General features: G+C 50.0%; 1 protein-coding gene across 1 annotated transcript in view; it reads right to left on the bottom strand.

Moving 5' to 3' along the window:
• Positions 1-3,014: 3,014 nt before the first annotated feature.
• Positions 3,015-21,296, bottom strand: part of PAPSS2 (3'-phosphoadenosine 5'-phosphosulfate synthase 2) — a 30,263-nt gene continuing 11,981 nt past the window's right edge. The window contains exons 2-12 of the mRNA XM_077183437.1: positions 18,958-19,063; positions 17,299-17,534; positions 16,289-16,427; positions 15,906-16,024; positions 15,673-15,786; positions 14,948-15,059; positions 9,709-9,914; positions 8,399-8,534; positions 6,747-7,015; positions 4,340-4,569; positions 3,015-3,184 (exon numbers count right to left, since the gene is read on the bottom strand). Coding sequence (XP_077039552.1) covers positions 3,043-3,184; positions 4,340-4,569; positions 6,747-7,015; positions 8,399-8,534; positions 9,709-9,914; positions 14,948-15,059; positions 15,673-15,786; positions 15,906-16,024; positions 16,289-16,427; positions 17,299-17,534; positions 18,958-19,063 — 1,809 coding nt within the window. The 3' untranslated portion in view covers positions 3,015-3,042. The remainder of the gene's footprint in view (positions 3,185-4,339; positions 4,570-6,746; positions 7,016-8,398; positions 8,535-9,708; positions 9,915-14,947; positions 15,060-15,672; positions 15,787-15,905; positions 16,025-16,288; positions 16,428-17,298; positions 17,535-18,957; positions 19,064-21,296) is intronic.

Raw genomic sequence — 21,296 nt, 5'->3', positions numbered from 1 at the left:
TGGCACAGCTGGGGCTGCTCACCTGGAGAGGAGAAGCTCTGGGGTCACCAAACTGGAGCCTGAAGGAGCTGATGGGAAAGATGGAGAGGGACTTTGTACAAGGGATGGAGGGACAGGACACAGGGAATGGCTCCCAGTGCCACAGGGCAGGGCTGGATGGGATATTGGGAATGAGGAATTGTTCCCTGGCAGGGTGGGCAGGCCCTGGCACAGGGTGCCCAGAGCAGCTGGGGCTGCCCCTGCATCCCTGGCAGTGCCCAAGGCCAGGCTGGAGCAGCCTGGGACAGTGGGAGGTGAGGAATTCCAGCCTGGGAGCTTCCCCTGCACCTCCTGCCTCTTGTGCTGGGTCCTTCTCATTTCCTCCAGTGCCTGATGACAGCGCTGCTGCCCCACATCACCCAGAGTTTCATTTTCTCCAGGAAATATCTGGATAAAAGGGCAGTAGTACACGTTGCTGGCTCTTCAGCTGCACATCAGAGTGCACCGAGTGCTGGAGGGCTGTTGGTACTTTATTTTCAGGCTGGTTCCTCCTTGTTAAAACCGCAGCGCAGGCAGGTGTTAATTGGCTTTAATTGAGTGCGAAGTGTGTCCTCAGGGGGGTTAATGTCACCCCGAGGGAAGGCAGGGCAGCAGGACAAACCCGGGGACAGCCCCTGGTCACTGCCTGAGCCCTGAGCTCCTGCTGGTGTCTCCAAAATCCCAGCTCTGGGCACTGCTGGCTGGAGCTGCCCTTCCCTGCTGCCCAAAGCTCATCGGGGCCTGGCTGAAGAGGCACAAAGAGTTATTTCTGATTGCTCTTGTGGGGCAGTTTCTGCAGCTGGAGTGCAATTCCCACTTCTCCAGGAACTCTCCCACACGTGTCCACTCTTGCTGCTGCTGTGGGAGTCCTTGTTGAAGCACAAACCCTCTGGCAGCTTCCTCCAAAGGCTGAGGGTTTTGAACGTGGCTGCTTTCATCCCGTGGCTCCAGAGGCTTGGTCCAACCCTCAGCACCTGGTCCTGCCTCTCTGAAGGGAGGAAGAGCCCAATTCCTCTCTCACATCTCCAGGGATTGCAGAGCAGTGCCCAGGCTGAGCCAGCTTCCAGCAACGCTCCACCCAAAAATCACCAAGTGACAGCTACTTACACATATAAATATTTATTTGTACTAAAAGTGAGTGTTTCATAGAGTATCGAGTTCAGAATATATTAAATCATGAGATGCATCAGCTGAGGTACAAATTCCAGTCTCATGTCTTTAATAAATAGACTATAAACCCCCCAGTCCACGTGCTTTAATCAGAGGTAATCAGGACACTACTCTGGTTTAAAATGATAACAACATCTGTGTTTTGCTGTGACCACCTGGATTTACTGGAGGGGACAGGATTATTTCATGATGAGCACCAACAGTGCTGTTTCACTCCTTAAAAATCCTAAATGGGAATGTCACTTTTGGGCCCTGGCTGGGTGAGGCTGGTGCTGGTGCTCTGTCAGCTCCCACGGAGGCTGCAGCATTTGCCTTGGGGTAAAACACAGATTTCCTCCAAATGCTTAAAAAAAAGACTTAAAAAGCCACCCAAAAAGCCCTTTTTCAAGGATATTTTCCAGTGATTGATGAAGGTTTGGGCAGTGTGCCCTGGCCACAGCAGAGCAGGTTGTAGCTCACAGTACCAAGCAGGAGCAGGTTGGTTTTGCTGAGCGTGGATCCAGCTGGAACTCAAACAGGAGCACAAGAAGAGAGGAACGCTGCTTGCTGTTCCTTGGGAACATCCCGACGGCTCCTGGGGATGGTTTGCTCCTGCCAGGTGCAAAACCCCGGAGTGAGGCAGCAATGAGCGAGTGCTGCTTGTTCTGCTCCGCTGCCACCGCCCAGCGGGGCTGCGGGCGGGACCAGCCCCGGCAGCGCCCCAGGCTGTGCTGTCGCTGTTGTGTCACTGCTCTGTCACCTCGGAGGCTCCTGCGAGCCAGCAGAAAAGCCTCAGGCGGGGCCTTGCCAGAGTCCGTGCCGGGGTCAGGCTGGGGAAGGCGTCAGTGTCCGCCGTGACTTTCCACAGCCGGGGCTGGGGCAGCGCCGGGCTCTCGGCTCAGCAGCAGCAGCAGCACACAGGGCTGGCGGCCAAGGGTCTCCTGCCATCCTCGGGCTGTCCCCTGCCATCCTCAGGCTGTCCCCACGGAATAAATCAGGTCCCCTGCACCCACACAGGTGTCATGAGGGCAGGAGCTGCAGCCTCTCTCAGCCGGTTCTCCAGACCCACCTGTGCTGTGACTTTGCTGTTCTGTCTCGGATTTGCCTTTGGGGTGGGAGGAGTGTGGGCAGAGGGAAGGGAGATCCCATCCTGCCACCTGGGAGGACACCTGGAAGCACAGTGCCAGCATCCCTGACTTCTCCTTGCTGTGCAGAGCTTTCTCAGGATCTCAGGGTTCATGGTGCCTCCCAGGAGAGGCTCCCCAGCTGAGAGTGCAGGGATCACCAAGGCACATCCTCACAGGCTCCTGAACTTGGAGCAACAGGAATGCTCAGCCCAGGATTTGTTTGACCAAAGAGGTCAAGCAGGAAGAAGGAAGGAAGGAAGGAAGGAAGGAAGGAAGCAGTGAGGAGTTGGCTCAGCCACAAGGAATTGGAGGTGGTCACAGCTGATCTTAAAAAGTCCTTTGTATAAAAAGAGGCATTAAAAAGATTCTGCTGTTAATTAGCAAAAACTGTCTAAGGCACAAGGTGGAAGGGCACTTCTTCATTTCTGCTCCAGGCAGGGCATGGGCAGGATTTATCCTGGTCCCCTCTGCACTGGCAGCTGCTGAGTGGCCCTGGCAGCACCATGGCACATCCTGGTGCCCTCTCCCCATCCCTTCCACTCCATGGGGACACCACCAGCAGCTTCAGGGGGACAAGGATCAGGCTGAAAGAATTTCTGATTGGTAAAAAACACTGACCCAGGCAGGAAAAGCCCAGGGTCATGCCAAGTGATCTGTGTCACAGGGAATCAATCGATCATTGCTCGCTATTAATACAGGTATTTCTAGGGAGGAGGAGGAGGAGGAGGAGGAGGAGGAGGAGGAGGAGTTAATTCTTTTTTTCCAGTGACTGGTAGTAGGTGGTGAGGACTTTCCAGGCTTTGGGGGCCATGAAGCCATCTGGGGGGTTCTCCCCTTCCCGAGCAAGCTTCCTCATGCGTGTTCCTGAGATGAAGTCAAAGTCATCGTGCCTGTGTGAAACAGAGACAGGTGACATCAGCTCAGCTGGCCCACGTCACCAGGATATTTTCTGAAAAACCCTCTTTGCTCAGGATTTTTATCCTGGGAAGCTGAGAAACCTCAGACAAGAATGAAAACAGTAATTATCTGATTGCTTTGGAATGTGGCCTGGACATTGTTTACCAACAGGTGAACGTTTGATTGGTCCCATGTGAATTATTTTTAATTAATGGCCAATCACAGCCAGCTGTGTTGGACTCTGAGGAGTCAGTCCTGAGCTTTCATTATCATTCTTGTTAAGCCTCCTGATGTATCTTTTCTTTTTCTAGAGCATAGTTTTAGTACAGCATTGATATGACTATAATATAATGTAATAGAATGTAATGTTATATATTAATTAATTAATATTATATAACACAATATATAATATTATCTATAATATATATTAAATAATCTATAATATGACAGATTATATATATATTATATACATATTATATTAATTAAAACCAATTCACATGGAACCAATCAAACATTCACTTGTTGGTAAACAATGTCCAGACTACATTCCAAATAATATAATAAATATACTATAATATACTATACTATAATATACTATACTATAATATACTATACTATAATATACTATACTATAACATACTATAATATAATATAATATACTATAATATACTATACTATAATATACTATACTATACTATAATATACTATACTATAATATACTATACTATAATATACTATACTATAATATACTATAATATACTATACTATAATATACTATACTATACTATAATATACTATACTATACTATAATATAATATAATCGGCCTTCTGAGAACTTGGAGTCAGATTCTCATCTCTTCCCTCATCCTGGGGACCCTCACAAACAGCACAGGCCCGAGTCACCCCCAGGGCTCCTCATCCCAGAGGAGCTGCAGTGTCCAAACACTTCCCAGCTGTGGGAGGCTGTGTTCCCTTCCCTCCCTGGTGGCACTTTAGTTTCATGTGACACCTCTTGGTGGAACACACCGGTGCCTTTCCCAGGTTCTGCCCCCATTCCTCTCCTTGGGGCCCTTTCCCTGTCCCCAAAACTTTGCGAGCCCGCGGCACGCGCAAACCCCGCGCGGCCGAGAAACCGCGGCCGCCTTTACCTTTTGGGGTCGTAGAAATCCATGGCTCTCTTGAGCTTGTTGTAGGCAGCCACTCGGAAGGGGAGGATCTCCACGGAGGTGAGCCCGGGGGCCATGCTCAGCACCTTCCCGCCGTGCGTGGGCTCGTACAGGTCCTGCCGCGTGTCGGGGTGCGGCATTCCCGCCGGGTCGCGCCCCACGATGTAGAAGTTGGCCCCCGCCACCATCCGGGCCCGGCAGTGCCACTGCACCTGCAGGGAGGGGACACAGGGACTGAGGGATGGGGGACAGGGAGGCCCTGGGGCTTTTTTTTTTTTTTTTGTGAAAAATGCATATTTTATGATTGGCTTTTTTGCAAATATTCAAACGAATATGTTGTGGCAAACGCCGATTGCTTGTTTTTAAAGTTTTAAAAGTTTAATGGTAATAAAATGGTTGTAAAAATAGTAATACAATTAGAGTAATAATAATTTGGATAATTTGGATTAGGACAACATGAGACAGTAGAAACAAAGAGGACATAAAATAGAAACATATGGACAGTCCGGGTACCTTTTTCTGGGCAAAATAAGCCCAAAAAAGGACCTACGTTAACAGAGGATTAACCCTTAAAAGCAACAGCCTGTTGCATATTCATACACCTCATCCATGATGCATAAATTCCATTCAAACACAGGATTCTGGCTGGGCAGTGTCAGCTTATTCCTCCTCTAATCCTAATCTCCAATCCTGAACGAGGTGGGAAGAAGTTCATTTCTCCTGATAATGGAGCAATAAATTCTCTTTCACTGAAAGATTCAGGTGTCCTGTGGCTGCTATCTGGTGCAAGTCCTTTCTTTGGAAAAAAGCATCCCACATAGCATAGTTTCTATTTTAACATTTTGTTATAACATAAAACTATATTTTAATAGAAAATAGAGAATAGAGAATTAACACAGCATTACTTTCTAACACAACACACACAATATTCATTTGAACATTTGCAAAAAGCCAATCATAAAATACGCATTTTTCACATATGTGTTGTGTTAGAAACTTATGCTGTATTAATTCTCTTAAGTAGTGTGGTAAATATAGTTTTAGGTTATAACATAATGTTAAAATTGAAGCCATATATGTGGGATATTTTTTTAAAGAAAGGAATGAGGTACTCCCACTGAGATAGCAGCCACAGGACACATAAATCTTTCAGAGAAAAAGAATTTATTGTTCCATTATCAGAAGAAATGAATTTCATCCTGCCTCACTCAGCCATGAAGACTCAGTCAGGATTCAGAGGAAGAAGCTGACACTGCCCAGACAGAATCCTGGGTTTGAATGGAATTTATGCATCATGGATGAGGTGTATGAATATGCAACAGGCTGTTGCTTTTAAGGGTTAATCCTCTGTAAACGTGGGGCCTTTTTTGGGCTTATTTTGCCCAGAAAAAGGTACCCAGACCGTCTGTACTCTTTGTTCTTATTGTCTCATATTGTCCTAAACTCAAATTTTTATTACTCTAATTATATTGCTATTTTTATAACCATTTAATTATTATTAAACTTTTAAAATTTTAAAAACGAGTGACTGGCATTTTTCACACACAAGCAGGGAGAGGGAACTGGGCTGGTGAAATAGGGGTCTCCTCAAGCCAGGTCTCATAAGCTCTTGGAGATCTGTTTCACACCCAAGATAGCTCAGCTACCTCAGAAGGCATAAAATCAGCAGGATGGCTTCTGTGGCAGTGTTGGGAACAAAAATGTTTTAATAAAAGGCAAAATCACAAAACTCTGTAAAGAGGAAAAACCCAGCCAGGTGCAAGGGTTCTTGCTCCTGGTGAAACACCTCACAAAAGCCATTTGTTTCTTTGTTCTCTTCTTTTTCTAGTGAATTGCTCAGGTGGGACTTTTTGGCTCCTGCCCAATTAGCTGTCCTTAAGTTTGAGGTGAAGCCCCCCAGATCCTATGAGCTGTCTTTTCACCTAATTGAGGAGAGAAACTTCTGGGCTTCTTTCCTTTTTAAGGGGACAAAGGACAGTTTTGTCACTCCATCAACAAGGGGCCGCATTCCTATAGGCTGGGTCGCTTGAATTTTTGGTGTGCCAAGGTGGTGATGCCCAGCACACGGAAGGGGAGGTTCAGCATCTGCCCCTTTCATCCCACTGATTTAGGGACAGAAGGGGTTTCAAATGAACGTCCCTGCCTGCCAGAATAAGGTGAAGCCTGATTGTATCCCTTCTCCCCAGCCCTCCACAGCCCAGGAGGGGATGGATGGGAGCAGAGTTCTGTGCAAAGACGCTGCAGCAGCAAACACAGGCAAACCATGCAGGGAGCCAAGAGTGAGGACACAGCTCCAGCCCCTCCCTGGGGTTTTCCAGGCAGGCTGTGAGCACAACCCCATGGACAGGCTGCCTGCCTTGCCCTGCTGAGCAGCCAAGGGCTGCCTTACCTCCGTGGGGCCGGCGTAGAGCATGGGAGAGGGGAAGATGGCCACGATGGTGGACTTGGGGTCCAGGACCTGCTCCTCCAGCACAGCAGCGTGCTGCTTCATGCGCCACTCCAGGGGGACATCATCATCCTTGGTCCAGCCCCCCAGAGGGTGCAGCAGCAGCACGGGGTTCTTGTAGCCCCTCTCGAGGAGCTGGCGCCGCGTGTCCTGCATCAGCAGCGCGTGCCCGTTGTGAACGGGATTGCGCAGCTGGAAGGCGAAAACGGCGTCTGCAAGGGAAAGGTGGGGGCGTCACTGGGGTCACTGCCACACTCTGAGCTTCCACAGAGCCAGGAGGGAGCTGTGTGTGCCCTGTGTGCCATGACAGAGCTGTGTGTGCCCTGTGTGCCATGACAGAGCTGTGTGTGCCCTGTGTGCCATGACAGACCTGTGTGTGCCATGACAGAGCTGTGTGTGCCCTGTGTACCATGACAGAGCTGTGTGTGTGCCATGTCTGCCATGACAGACCTGTGTGTGCCCTGTGTGCCATGACAGAGCTCTGTGTGCCATGACAGAGCTGTGTGTGCCCTGTGTGCCATGACAGAGCTGTGTGTGTCCTGTGTGCCATGACAGACCTGTGTGTGTGCCCTGTGTGCCATGACAGAGCTCTGTGTGCCATGACAGAGCTGTGTGTGCCCTGTGTGCCATGACAGAGCTGTGTGTGTCCTGTGTGCCATGACAGACCTGTGTGTGTGCCCTGTGTGCCATGACAGAGCTCTGTGTGCCATGACAGAGCTGTGTGTGCCCTGTGTGCCATGACAGAGCTGTGTGTGTCCTGTGTGCCATGACAGACCTGTGTGTGTGCCCTGTGTGCCATGACAGACCTGTGTGTGTCTGATCTCAGCCATGACAGAGCTGTGTGTGCCCTGTGTGCCATGACAGAGCTGTGTGCACCCTGTCTCCAAACAAACAAGGCTCTGAGTGTTTCACACACACACACACACACACACACACATTGCCCTGCCAAGGTTATTTTCCCTGCATTCATTTCCTTCGGGGCTGATTTCAGCCCTATCAGCTCTCCTATAATGGTTGTGCACAGCACTGGACACCTGCACTGATGTCTTTAGTGATCTGTCACCTCCCCAAGCTCAGTGGCACCTGCAGGATGGCCCATGCTCTTTCCCCAAAGTGAGGGTGGGTGTCTGACCCTTGCCATCCTGCTGGGACCACCAGCAGGAGCAACCTGGGAACATGGAAGGTGTCCCTGCCCATGGCAGGGCATGCAATGGGATGAGCTTTAAGGTCCCTCCAACCCAAACCATTCTGGGATTCTATGGGACAGAGAGCTGGGAGGAGACACCTGAGCTGTTCCCCAGGTGTGAAGGCATGGCAGTGCAGAGAGGATCTGACCTGCCAGGGGGGATGTGAGCAGGGTCCCAGCCCTTAGAGCAGCCCCTGGGGACACAGCCCATCACGAGCACTGCCCTAACCAAGGAGCCCTGTGCCACCTGTGCCATGCCCTGAGTCCCCTTTACTGGCCACCCTCCCAAACAACCCTGTTTTGGGAGCATCCAGAAGCCACCTGGAAGTGCTGAGACCAAGTCATGGATCACACCAAGGCCCTGTGGGGCAGGAAGAGCCCTGTCACTGGTGTAACCCAGGGCACTCACCAGCATTCATTTCCCTGAACTTCTGCTTGAGAGCCAGCGGGGTCAGGCGGTACTGGTCCAGCCCATCATTCCATTTGATCTTCTCCAGGACCTGCAGGTCTCCACCAACCAGCCAGTCTCCACTCTCCATCACCATCTGGGAATTACACACACCTTCAGTGCAAAGGGGACAGCACACTCCTCCTTCTCCCAGTTCTCCTTTGAAAAGTTTGAGGTTCAACCCTGTTGTAGGATGACCTTCCCTTCTCTCAGGTGGAAAACATCATTGCAGTGACCATGTGAATGAATGTCATGGGCAGCAAAACCTCACCAAGTGGGGCAGCAGCCACCCAGTCCCCACCCAGCTGGGTGCTGGCCTCCCCTCTGACAGCACAAGACCTTCCTCCAGCTCCCCCTCTGCTTTCCTCATGGGAATACACAGGAGGAATGAGCCTGTTGCAAGGCACACACCTGCTGCTGATTAATTAAACCAGGCATTTTAAGGGAGGGGAAAGGACTACCACAGCTGTAGCCTTTTTAAGCAGAAAGCTCAAGTCACTGTGAGGAACCCAGAGCTCTCCCTTTCCTAGGGACAATACTCCTTGTACTGCCACAGACTAAGGGGGAAGAGAGAAGCTGCAAAAATACACCAACCCTGCTGGCTGCCTGTAGGGAAAAGCCAAAAAATTCAGTCCTGCCAGCTCAGGATGGGCTGGTGGCCAAATAAAATCAGTCCTGCCTGCTCAGGATGGGCTGGTTCCCAGCAAACAGCTGGACTGGAAGCTCATGGCCCTTAAAACCTTGGCAAAGTTCACTTCTCCATCCCCTGGCCAGGTTTCACCCCACCAGGCTGCACTTCTCGTGGCAGGGAGGGGCAGGACCCACCAGTGTTGTATTGCACTAAATAATTATTGAGTTATTTGCACAGGGTGTTTGGTAATTTGCATTGTTCACGTGATTTGTATTCTATCATCACACGGTCTTCCCCTTCCCTCACTAAACCTCAGTGTTGGTGCTCTCCTCCTGGTTTGCCCCTCCTCACTTGTATCACATTGCCCCCTTCCCCTCAGCTCAAAATCCCTCTGGGAGAAGACCACTCCCTCTTTTTTCCACCTGAGGAGTCACCTGGATGACCTGGTGCTCTCCAATCTAGGATATAAAATAGGACTCAGTCCCCACGTGGAGCGCCTCTTGTCCTACGTAAGATGGTGTGAGCTGGGTCCACAGCTAGCCGGATTGGAGCCAGGCACAATTTCTCACAGCTGGCACCCAAAACCTTGGCAGAATTCCCTTTTCCATGCCCTGGGCAGGTTTCAGTGCTGAGCACCCACCTGGATGTGTGGGTGGCGGGGGCAGGTGGTGCCCCAAACGCGGGCACAGCGCTCCTCCTTCCTGTGCGCGAAGAACTCGGGGCGGCGCAGCACGGCCACCCGGCGGCCCTGGAAGCTGAGCGCCAGCGCTGCGCTGCCCTCCAGACGCTGCTTGTCCTCTGCTGACAGGGGCAGCACGATGGGCACGCTCAGGTTCACCACACCATCTGCCCAGAGACACAGAGAGAGAGGGTTCAGCACCCTGCAGCTGCTGTGTGTCCTGCACTGACAGCAGCAGCACGATGGGCACGCTCAGGTTCACCACATTGTCTGCCCAGAGACACAGAGAGAAGGGGTTCAGCACCCTGCAGCTGTGGGTGCCCTGCACTGACAGGGGCAGCACGATGGGCACGCTCAGGTTCACCACATTGTCTGCCCAGAGACACAGAGAGAGAGGGTTCAGCACCCTGCAGCTGCTCTGTGCCCTGCACTGACAGGGGCAGCACGATGGGCACGCTCAGGTTCACCACACCATCTGCCCAGAGACACAGAGGGGGGCTCAGCACCCTGCAGTGTGCAAGGTTCTGCAAGGGCCCTGTGGTGTGCAGAAGCCTAAAGATAGGAAATGCCAAGTCATGGTGAAAGACCCTTTTCTGCCTTTTGGAACCCCTGTTTATCTCTCTGTAACCCTGTAGGTGACTTTCCTTTACCCCTTGCCATTGGACCATTTCTGATCCCCCTGTACCCTATATGAAGGGCTGGTATGGCCCGGTTCTGGCAGAAGAGCTGTCACTGGAACCCTTCTCAGAAGACTCAATAAAGACATCACTGTGGAACTCCAAACAGCCTTCTCCTCTCTCTCCCTGTGTCTGCCTGCCTAGGCACCTAGCAAGCTGAAGGACTGAAATCACAATGAGCTGATAATCACTAAAGAGCTGATCTCACTCAAGCTTACTAAGGTTGCCTGTGGCTGGGGGCTGCTTGGGAGCTCAGACAGTCTGTCCCGGAGAGGACTGCACTATCCAGGCCCTGCAGCCTGCTGGGGACACCCTGAACCCAGCGAAGGCAGATTTACTGCAGCCTCTGCTTGTCCTCTGCTGACAGGGGCAGCGCGATGGGCACGCTCAGGTTCACCACACCGTCTGCCCAGAGACACAGAGAGGAGCTCAGCACCCTGCAGCCACTATGTGTCCTGTAGAATGTCCTGGTGTATCTTTATGGTGATGAATTGTATGCTCTGTTTAGCCCAGAAATAAGTTTTGCACCTTTAAGATTGGTTCTGTCAGCAAAAGGAGGAGAAAAGGAGCGTGGAGTTTGTTATCACAAACTGTGCTTGCTCCCTGCATCCTGCTCCTGGACTGTGTTATTGTATTTGCTGGGAATGTCCCAGGTATCATTCATGATGAATCTGACTCCATGTTCTTACAAGGCTAATTTATTACTTTATAATACTATATTGTATTAAAGAATGCTATACTATACCAAAGAAAACAGAAAAGATACTTACTAAAATGCTAAAATTATAATAATGAAAACTCGTGACTCTCTCCAGAGTCCCAACACAGCTTGGCCCCAATTGGCCAAAGAGTGAAAACAACTCCCAGCAGAATGCAATGGAACAATCACCTGTGGGTAAACAATCTCCAAACACATTCCACATGTGAGCACAACACAGGAGAAGCAAATGAGATAAGAATTGTTTTCCTTTTCTCTGAGGCTTCTCAGCTCCCCAGGAGAAAATCCTGGGCAAAGGGATTTTATCAGAGAATGTGAGTGCCACAGCTGTGTCATCTGCAGCACAGACAGATGGCAGGACAGAGCTCTCCTTTGCTTTTAGTTAGTTTCTAGCTAGCTGAGGCAGAAAATTTCCCTGGACTGTGTTTCTTCTCTTTCTTGGAACCGTTTGAACCTGCTCTGGACTGAGCACCCAGAAGAGCACCAGCAGCTCCACCTGTGGCCCACCAGGCTGGGCATGGGCCACGGCATTTCCAGCACCAGAGGGACTGATAAGAGACTGATAAGAGACTGAGTGAGCCAAGGCACAGCCCACAGAGGGACTTTCTGAGTTTGCCATCTCTTCAGAACAGTGAGAAGTTCTATTGTTTAATATTGTTCATTTTTTGTGCTGGTGAATGTTTTGCCCACTAAATAAACAGGTTTTTTTCCACTTTTCTCCAAGGAAATATTTTCCTGAACCAGCTGGGGGAGGGCTGCTTGAATTTGCTTTTTAGAGGAACCCCTTTGGAGGTTTTCTCCCAAATTTACCCTAAACCAGGACACAGGGACACCAGCAGCACCGTGGGGATGTTCACAACCCTTGGAGGGGAGGGTTGAACACCCTCCTGCATGGACAAGAATTGTAAGCAGCCCTGGGAGCATAGGAAACAGAGGTTTGCATGGAAAATCAGTCATTGCAGCAGTTTTCTCTGCACTGCTAACAAATGGTGATGTTAGCAGAATACAGAAGCTCCTTATCTAAGGGCCAGAGGTGTCTCCAGGATACCTGGAGCATCTCATTAGTTCCTCCACTCTCCCTTCCCCTGGTTCTTCTTCGTTAGCTCCTTGTGAAGGTGAAAAATTTAAATGTGCTGGCAAAATGCAACCCTGGATAAATTGAAAAATTTCAAGGTGCTTGGAAAATGCCTTCTCCTCCAGGAGAACCACCTCTGTGGAGATGGCTCCAGGCTGGTGTTCCCTGGAGCACCCATTCCCTGCACACCTCCTGGGCTGCTTCTTCCACCACATTTAGTTTTAATTTGTTTTGCTTTTCTCTTGTTTGGGTTTTTCCCTGGCTATCTCTATATTGCTACTCCTCCTCCTTTACATCTCTGCACTGTTTAATCTGTTTTCTGTCTGAGTCTGTAAGTGCACACCTAGTTTCTAATTTCAGTGCTGTCCCTAAATAGCTTGAAATCATGTTGGTTATAACCCAACCCTCCCAATTTCCCAGTGTTCCACTGAGGTCCTCCCACTTCTCCTTGGATATTTGGATATTAACAATATTCCAATGTTATTACAGGAGAATTGGTCTCTTTGATGGATTTCCAATCACAAACAAATCACTGATTCAACTTATTTTGATCTGACTGAAATCAGGTTGGACCCTTGAGAGTCTTAATTTGAGGATTTTGGCTATGATATAGATTTTTACTTTAATTTTTATGAAAATATTTGCATTTACTTTAAATTCATGACTAGCTATCATTCATCTGCCAGGCAGTAATTTCAATGAATAATCATAATTATATTCACATGGGATCCAATCAATATCAACTTCATACATTTAAATCATATTAATAATGATCAGTCAATTAAGCCAGCACAGGAAAAAAAAATAAAGCTACATTATGAAACCAACAAATGCTGCTGAAAGTGAGGATCTTCAAGCTCCACTTCCAAATGCAGGATGGAGAGGTAACAAGAGATCACTCCAGTGCAGGTAATTACAAAATTACACAACTGGGATCTTTGTGCAGACTGGTCCCTGGGACACGGGGTGTGTCAGAACTGCCTGGATCATAAATGGGCCATGGCTGGAATAATTTCATAGTAATTTCAAGGGGTTTTGGGATTTTTTTTTGGTAAATCTCAAAAAATTATAGTCAAAAAGAATCTCAATTGAGGTAATTCGTGCAGAGCCTGAGAACAGTTCCATACATACCAGCTCCCAAGCGCCTCTTTCCTGGGAGAACACAAACATAATTAAGATAATTAACACTCAGGGGCACGCTACAGAAACCATTTCAAGACTCAAAGCACTTCAAAGCTCCTGCTGGAGTGGCCATGGTCCTACCACAGCCTCAAAGTGTGATGCAGCACCTCCAGTGTCACTGTCACCCCTCCTGGCAGTGTCACAGGCTGCTGGTGCATTGCTGCAGGCCCACCCCCTTCCTGGTGGCCCTACACAAAGCACATCACCCACCTGCTGGGGCATCCAGGAGGGATTTGCTGCTTGAACAAGTGTCCCCAAAAACCCACAGGAGCTGCTCAGACTATCAGCCAGCCCAGGGCATGATGGCTCTGGGAAGAGCAGGCTCAAGCCTCTCCTTGGCAGTGCCACACCAGTGAGATGGAGCCCTCCACCACTTCCCAAAGCTTCTCCAGGAGCAGCTGGTGTTCCCTCTCCCACTCAGATGCCACCCTGAGGGCCTGACCACACTGATGCTGAGTTTGGAAACCCCTGTGAAGACAGGATCTCCAGATGCTGCTGCCCTCTGCTACTCAGAGCTCGCTCTGGAGAGCTCATCCCCCTGCAAAGCTGCTCTTTCTCCTGGCCACTGTCTCTGCTCCCCACAGAGCTCTACAAACCCTGAGCACCTGCCCACAGAGCTCAGAGATGTGCTCAGGGCTGTTGGCAGCTTTGGGGGGGCACCCCAAAACCTGATCCACTCTGGGATGAGCCCTCAGCACAAAGTACGGGGCTGTGGAGCAACGTGGCCATCCCAGGGCACTCTGCGACCTCCCCAGGCACAAGAGGCAGCTCAAAGACCACAGAGGAGGCTCTGATAACAGGGACATGTGCTTCTGAATGCTGTTTGCACACTGGGCAGGAGGTGAAAGGCTATGGTGTGTCTGGGAGCAGGGCCCCCACACACAGACACTCCCACAGTGCAAAGTGAGCAGTCCTGAGCTTTGCCTCTGTGCCCGAATCTCAGCAACAGCAGCAAATCTCTGCCCTGTGCGACCACAGGATTGTCTAGGAGACATGTAAAGCTCAAAGGGACTTGCTGACCTTTGCAGAGATCACTGCCAGGATCTACAAACCCCAACATGAGCACTCCATGTGCAGGTGAAGTCACAGCAAGAGCATCCACAGCTGAGAAACGGGGTGGAAACATCTGTGCCCCAGTCCCAGCTGTGGATAGGCATCACCTGAGCCCTCTTTGCCTCTTCCAGGGATGAAGCACCTCTAGCAGGCTGCTAATGCATAGATAAATCAGATTTACTTCAAGCTAACATGCTGGAGAAGCAGGGAAATGGGGTGAGGGGCAAAAGCAGGCTCTGCTCCTGTTTCCAAGAAGCAGCTGCCTTTTCCTCCCACCTCCAGCTGAGCCTGGCAGCCTCCCTGCTTCCTTGGCCTTGGGTTTGCATCTCTATTTACACCCCGGTACAGCCAAGCTCAGCAAGAGCCACACAACAACTCCTGGAAGGTTTGAGCAGCACCATGAGAGATGTCAGAGCTGAGAGCCAGGGCTGTGGCCACAGCAGGGTGACCTTGGCCACCTTCAGGACAGGACAGGAGGACACAGGGGATCCATACCGTTGAGCAGGGTGCCAAAGTGCAGCACTTGCAGGTACTCAGCCTCCCTCATGAATCCTGTCAGAGGAGTGGCCCAGCCTTCGCTCAGCACCTGCACCCACTGCAGATCCAGCTGCAAAACAAACCCAAAGGGGTCACACTCCTGTCACACTCAGAGGTTGCTTTTCCTTCCTTTCTGCTGAAACAGCATTTTCATTTTGTTTTGCTTCGAATACAGGACATTCATAAGGGGGAGAAAGACACAGGGGATTGTAGCTTGAGGCTTTTAAAGCCAGACTCTCACACTTTCACAGCACAACTTAGAATCCCAGACTGGTTTGGGTTGGAAGGGACCTTAAAGCCCATCCAATCCCACCCCTGCCATGGGGAGGGACACCTTCCACTGTCCCAGGCTGCTCCAAGCCCCATCCAGCCTAGCCTTGGGCACTGCCAGGGATCCAGAGGCAGCCACAGCCTCTGTGCCAGGGCCTGCCAATATCCCACCAAACCCTGCCCTCTGGCAGCTTGCCCTTGTGGGGCTGTATAACACAGCAGAGGAGACTGACACCCGGCAGCACACATGGCAGAAAATGGCTGAGGACCAGGATCCCACCTCAGCTCACCATAAACCACAGCCACAGAAGGTCAGGGCCATCAGAAGAACACAGGCCCCTTTGGCAACATCCTCCTGGAAGCTTCCATCCTTGGAGCAGCTAAATAGTGTCAGAAGCTGTGTGTGACAATACCTTAGTGATCTCCAGTGCTGGCAGCTTCTCTGCCTCAGCCTGGACACTGCTGAGTTTATCCTCAGGCACAAAGAGCTCCAGAACATCCTTGACTGAGCCCTGGGGCACGATGTTCTGAAAGACAGGGACAGGCAGCACTTGTAACACACGGTTTTGAAGGGGAACACCAAAAAGGCAGTGTCCCAAAGCAGGGTTCCAAGGCTGCCAGTGATGGTGACACAAAAGTGACCCACCTGTGCCTGCAGGAGCTCCACGACCTGCTGGATGCACTCAGACACTGATGCATCGTTTGTTTTCAGCACCAGCTCGGGAGCTTCGGGCTTCTCGTACTCTGAGTCAATGCCCGTGAATCCTACGGACAATTAACCCCCAAATTAAATTTGTTTAATAGAATAATCAGTGCCTTAGAGCCAAGAACACTGTACAAACAACCAGGGAGCATTCAACCATGCTGGGTACAACAAGTGGCACTTGTGACAGTAAGATTAGGGGAATTAGGATCCTCTTGTGCACTACAAAAGGCCTTTAGACACCCACCCCTATTGTGGCACTGCCAGGACAAGGCATCCAAAGCTTTGGAAAGCAAAAGGCAAAATAAGATCTCACTCCTCCATACCTTTGATCTCTCCAGCTCTTGCTTTTTTGTACAGGCCCTTCACATCTCTGCTTTCACAAATATTTAGAGGAGCATCTACAAAGATTTCAAAGAAAGGAAGTCCAGCTGCCTCGTGAATTTTTCGTGCGTTTCGACGATCCTGTTAGAAGAAAGATGGGAAAAATCTGAATTGCAGCAAAAAAACCTCCCTGGATTTTGACACAAGTAAATTAACCTTTCTTATAGATTTAATCAATGTACACTAGTTCTAATAAGGGTTTTCATCTCACTTCCCTCCTTTTCTTTAAAGATACTTAAAAAAAAATTTGTTAAAATCTACAACTTTGATCTGTTTTCATCTTTTCCCATGCAAAACCTCAAGACTTTTTCGTTAGACAGGACAGCAGAACTTTAGATTGTGAATAATTATCTGCCCTATGTGAAAACGGTCAGACCCGATGATCTCAGAGGTCTTTTCCAGCCTCAGTGATTCCTTGATTCTACCAAAAAAGGAACTGCTTGCATCACCCTGATAACAGCAGCTACGGAAGTGAAAATCGCAGTCAAATCTTCCAAAAAACCAGTGAGAGGTCTAGGACAGGCTGCTGCTTCTGTGACTCTTTTCTGAGGAGTTAATAGCAAGGAAATGTTAAACTCATCTTAGCTTTTCATCAGTGTGCAACACTGAATTTATCCAGCGAGGCCGCTGCCCTCCAAACAGTGACTGCGCGCGGTTGCGCATCAGCGGAGCTCTACCAAGCATTTGTGCATTTACCTCTGTGCTGCTTCTGTGACTCTTTTCTACATCTGAGGAGTTAATAGTAGGGAAATCTTAAACTCCTCTTAGCTTTTCATCAATGTGCAACACTGAATTTATCCAGCGAGGCCGCTGCCCTCCAAACACTGACTGCGTGCGGTTGCGTATCAGCGGCGTTCTACCGAGAGTTTGTGCATTTAGGAAACCCTGTCCATAAACCATCCTCATCATCTGAGGTGAAGCTGAGAAGAGAGCAGGACCTTCACACCCTTACCTTGGTGAAGGGGGAGATGAAGCTGGTGATGCAGACGAGCCCCGCGTCGGCGAAGAGCCGCGCCACCTCGGCGATGCGCCGGATGTTCTCCTCGCGGTCCTGGGCCGAGAAGCCCAGGTTCTTGTTCAGGCCATGCCGGACATTGTCACCATCCAGGGAGTAGCAGGGGATGCCATGAGCCACCAGGTACTCCTCCAGAGCAAAGCCAATGGTTGTCTTGCCAGCTCCAGAAAGGCCTGGGGGAGGCAGAAGAGTGAGGGGTCAGGTTTGAGGTCAAGAGAGTGAATACAAGTGACACCGGTGGCCAAACTCCTTCTGTCTGAAGCTCTCTACCTCATTCCTTCCTAAAGGAAGTTGGATTCGCCCTTCACAGATGAAGGATGAACCTTCACAGGTGACCCTTCACCTTTTCAACCCTCATTATTGGAGGGGTGGCATTAATGCCCTGAGAAAAGCATCTACAGCCCAAGCTCTGGAGGGGTCTAACTCAGTAGTGTGTCTTGCTGGGCTGTGCTGGGTTCCAGGAAGCAGGGGAGGTTTGAAAGGATGCTGCTTCCTCCAGGTCTCTCCTCATCTTCCTCCTCCTCCCCTTGCTCCCACTGTCAAGAGCCAGCTGCTCTCCCATTCTGAACCCAAGGAGAGGCTCTTGCTGCAACCATGTGGAGTGGGACAGGTTCCAGCAGCAAAGGGCCCCCATCACCTCCTTCTCTAGGAGTGTATTTCAAAGAATAATCTTCAGCCAGGTAGCTCAAACCTTTCAGACACAAGATTTTTGAGTAATACTCAAAAAAGGAAGGAAATTGCCTGGGGTTGGGCTTTTGGCTTCAGAAAAGCAGATTGAGCACTTCAAAATTGAGGAGGAGAACAGAACAGAAACGTGCTTTAATCCAGCATCTACAAACTAAGGTGACAGGAAGGTAAATCAGAATGGCTTTACAAATCCTTCCAAGCACATCCTTCAACAATCCTCCAGCAGCCAAAGAAAATGCCAATATTTAACAAGCAAAGGAACAACTGGACAACTAGCAAAAGACAGACTTGTCTAAATATTAGAAATGCAAAATGCAGTTGTCCTTTCTAGCAGCCCCTAATCCCCAAACAATGAGTTTACACTTCAAGGCAGAAGAGAAGGGCAACAAAACAATGTAAGGGATTGCTTCCAGCATGCCTCTGTGGCTGGGAGTGTTTATTCTCCAGACAAGGTGACTGCCTCGTGCTGCCTCAAACCAGCAGACCTACATGTCCCAATGAACTTCCCACCGCTCCTGAATGAAAACATCCGCGTTTCGGACAACTCTGGGTACGTCCCACTGCCAAAGACTGGCTGGATTGGAGCCAAGGCTTCCTCAGCTACACACTTGGGAACAACAAGTGCTACCCCGAGGGCCTCTGACATGTTCAAAGGAGCCTGAGAGCAGCTGGGAAATCCATCAAAACATTAGTTCTGGGCAGCAGCTGCCAGGGAGAACATCTTGCTGCGCCAGCACTGCGTGTCTGCGTTTCCCACGTGGGGATGTTTTGCAATTCCCGGCTCGCAGGGAGCGCTGACGTTTCCTGCAGATCCCAAATCCCCACCTGGCAGCCACACTCATGGAGTTCCACACTCATGGAGTTTCACAGGTGAGGCCAGGCTTTCATTTGACAGCCTGGCAAAAATACCTGTGAGCCAAACGGTGCAGCCTCGGAATCCTCCCCTGGTGCCGACCACTTGTCCTCTCTTACTCCTGCTGACATGGTGGGCTTGGTAAACCACGTTGGTGGATCCCTGAGAAAACAGAGCAGAACAAAGCACTTCTGTTACCTTGGCTGCTCCCAGGGTGAAAGGAAGTTTCTGCTGGGACAAACAGATGGGAGAGAAATGCAAATTCATTCATGAGGGTGGTGGTTCACATGGTGTGTGAGTTGGATTTCTGTCTCAGCAGCACAGACTCATTTTTTGGAGGCTCTCTGCCTCTGCCCATGGTGTTTCTGGTGGTGATGCCTTGGTGCCAGCAGGGAGAAGGTGACTCTGCCAGGTGACTGATCCCTCTGCAGGGAGGCAGGACACAGAGCCTGGGCAGAGACACCCTCCCTGCCTTCTCGACAGTTTCAAACACAGACAGCCTCAGCTATTATTTTAATCAGGCTTGCAAAACAAGAGTGATTTCAGGTGCTAATTTACTGGCTGTGTAACACAAGAACTGCAGCTGGGACAGGAGCAGCCCTGAGCTGGGCAGACATGGGATGGGAGGCAGAGGAAACAACCTCTGATGTGTCCAAGCACAGTGCTGAGCCAGAGGCCTGAATTTTGGTACTTCCTAATTCTGGTGCTTCCTAACCTTGCTGACCCCAGAGTATCCACAGAGTTGCAGGTGAAACAGCCTGGCTGTGCCCTGCAGCTGCAGCAACAGCACCTCCTCAAGGAATGTTGCACATGAAATATCCACAAGACCTTGTTCATTGTGAGGATGATGTTCCCAACTGAGGCACACAAGGGAAAGGACAAGGAGGGGACAAGGATATGAATATATCCTGGATACATATCCAGAGAGAGAAGAGAAGGTTGCATGGAGGTTTCACAGAACTTTCCAGTATCTGAGGGAGCCTATGGGGAAGCTGGAAGGGGACTGTTCATCAGAGTGACAGGACAAGGGGAATGGGTTCAGACTGAAGTTGAGGTTAGTTATACAGAAGAAATCCTTCCCTGTGAGGTTGGAGAGTGGTGCCCAGAGCAGCTGGGGCTGCCCCTGGATCCCTGGCAGTGCCCAAGGCCAGGCTGGACAGCACTTGGAGCAGCCTGGGATGGTGGAATGTGTCCCTGCCCATGGCAGGGGGTGGAACTGGATGCCTTTAAGGTCCCTTCAACACAAACCAGTCTGTGCTCCTATAAAAAACCCAAAACATCTCTAGACCTGCCCCTGAAAAGGTGAGTGAATGCTCCACATCCTGTGACTCAGAGAATAAAAGATCATTAGCTCAAGACTTGGTTTCTGTGGTTTGTTCTGTTTTGTTGCTTTTTGTGGGCTTTTTTTGTGGGGGGTTGTCAAAAGTTTGAATATTTTGAGCTCTCAAAGGTGAGACAGCAGCACCATGGATTAATTTTCTCCCATGCCCAGGAGTTCAGGCTGTGTCCCACAGGAGATGAGCCACGATAATGTCCGTGCCTCGGGAGGATGCAGGATCTGGCACATTCCTACATGGCTGATGTAAGGAGATTGTTCTAAGTACAGGGTGCTGTGCCATAAATCTGTGCTGGGTGAGCATCTCAGAGCTGTTATTTTGCACACTGGCACCTTTGGGAGCTTGGGAAAGCAGCACTGAGGGCATTTCTGCAATTCAGCAGCACTGTCACACCTCTCCCACCTGCTGGGAGCTCCAGATGGTACCAAATCCCTCAGGTTTTTCTGCTCTCTCTTCATAAACTTCCCAGGAAACTCTTCCCAACCCTGAGCAACTGGATGGCTGGGCTGGGAGCTTGCTTAGCTGGGAATGGGAAAGACCAACTCCCCACCTCATCATCCACCAGCTAGGAATGGCTTGGGAAGCCAGAGCTGAAGTGTGGTGGAAAGGAGAGAAGGCACCAGGAAAACTGATCATTAATGGCCTGACAGCAAATCCTGGAGAGATTTTGTCTAGGAACAGCACATCCTGCAAGATGGTTGGGAGGCAGAGAGAAGCAGTGGAGGAGGTTTAATCAGATGCTGGGCTGTCCTGCTGATTTGATTCTCAGGGTTTTAACCCTGTCACTGCAAATCAACCATATTTAAATAGATAACCCAATCATCACCACAACATCAACACCTGGATGCTGGGCCCTAAAGCAGGGACAGTTTAGCACACTGGTAAGCATGTCTTGGAATAGTCTGGAAATGAGGTTTGGGAGAGGAACTTCTGATTTATAATTCAGCCCCAAACAAGGCAATTAATGTCCCAGCAGCAGCATCTCCAAAGAAGGGCTGTGCATCCCTGCCAGACAGATGGTTAAAGATGACACTGCCACACTCTCCCCATTCCTTGGA

Source organism: Agelaius phoeniceus, chromosome 9 (genome assembly GCF_051311805.1).
Source record: "Agelaius phoeniceus isolate bAgePho1 chromosome 9, bAgePho1.hap1, whole genome shotgun sequence".
NCBI classification, from domain to species: domain Eukaryota; kingdom Metazoa; phylum Chordata; class Aves; order Passeriformes; family Icteridae; genus Agelaius; species Agelaius phoeniceus.
Note: the sequence above shows the minus strand (reverse complement) of the source record. Positions and strands in the feature narration are given on the sequence as shown.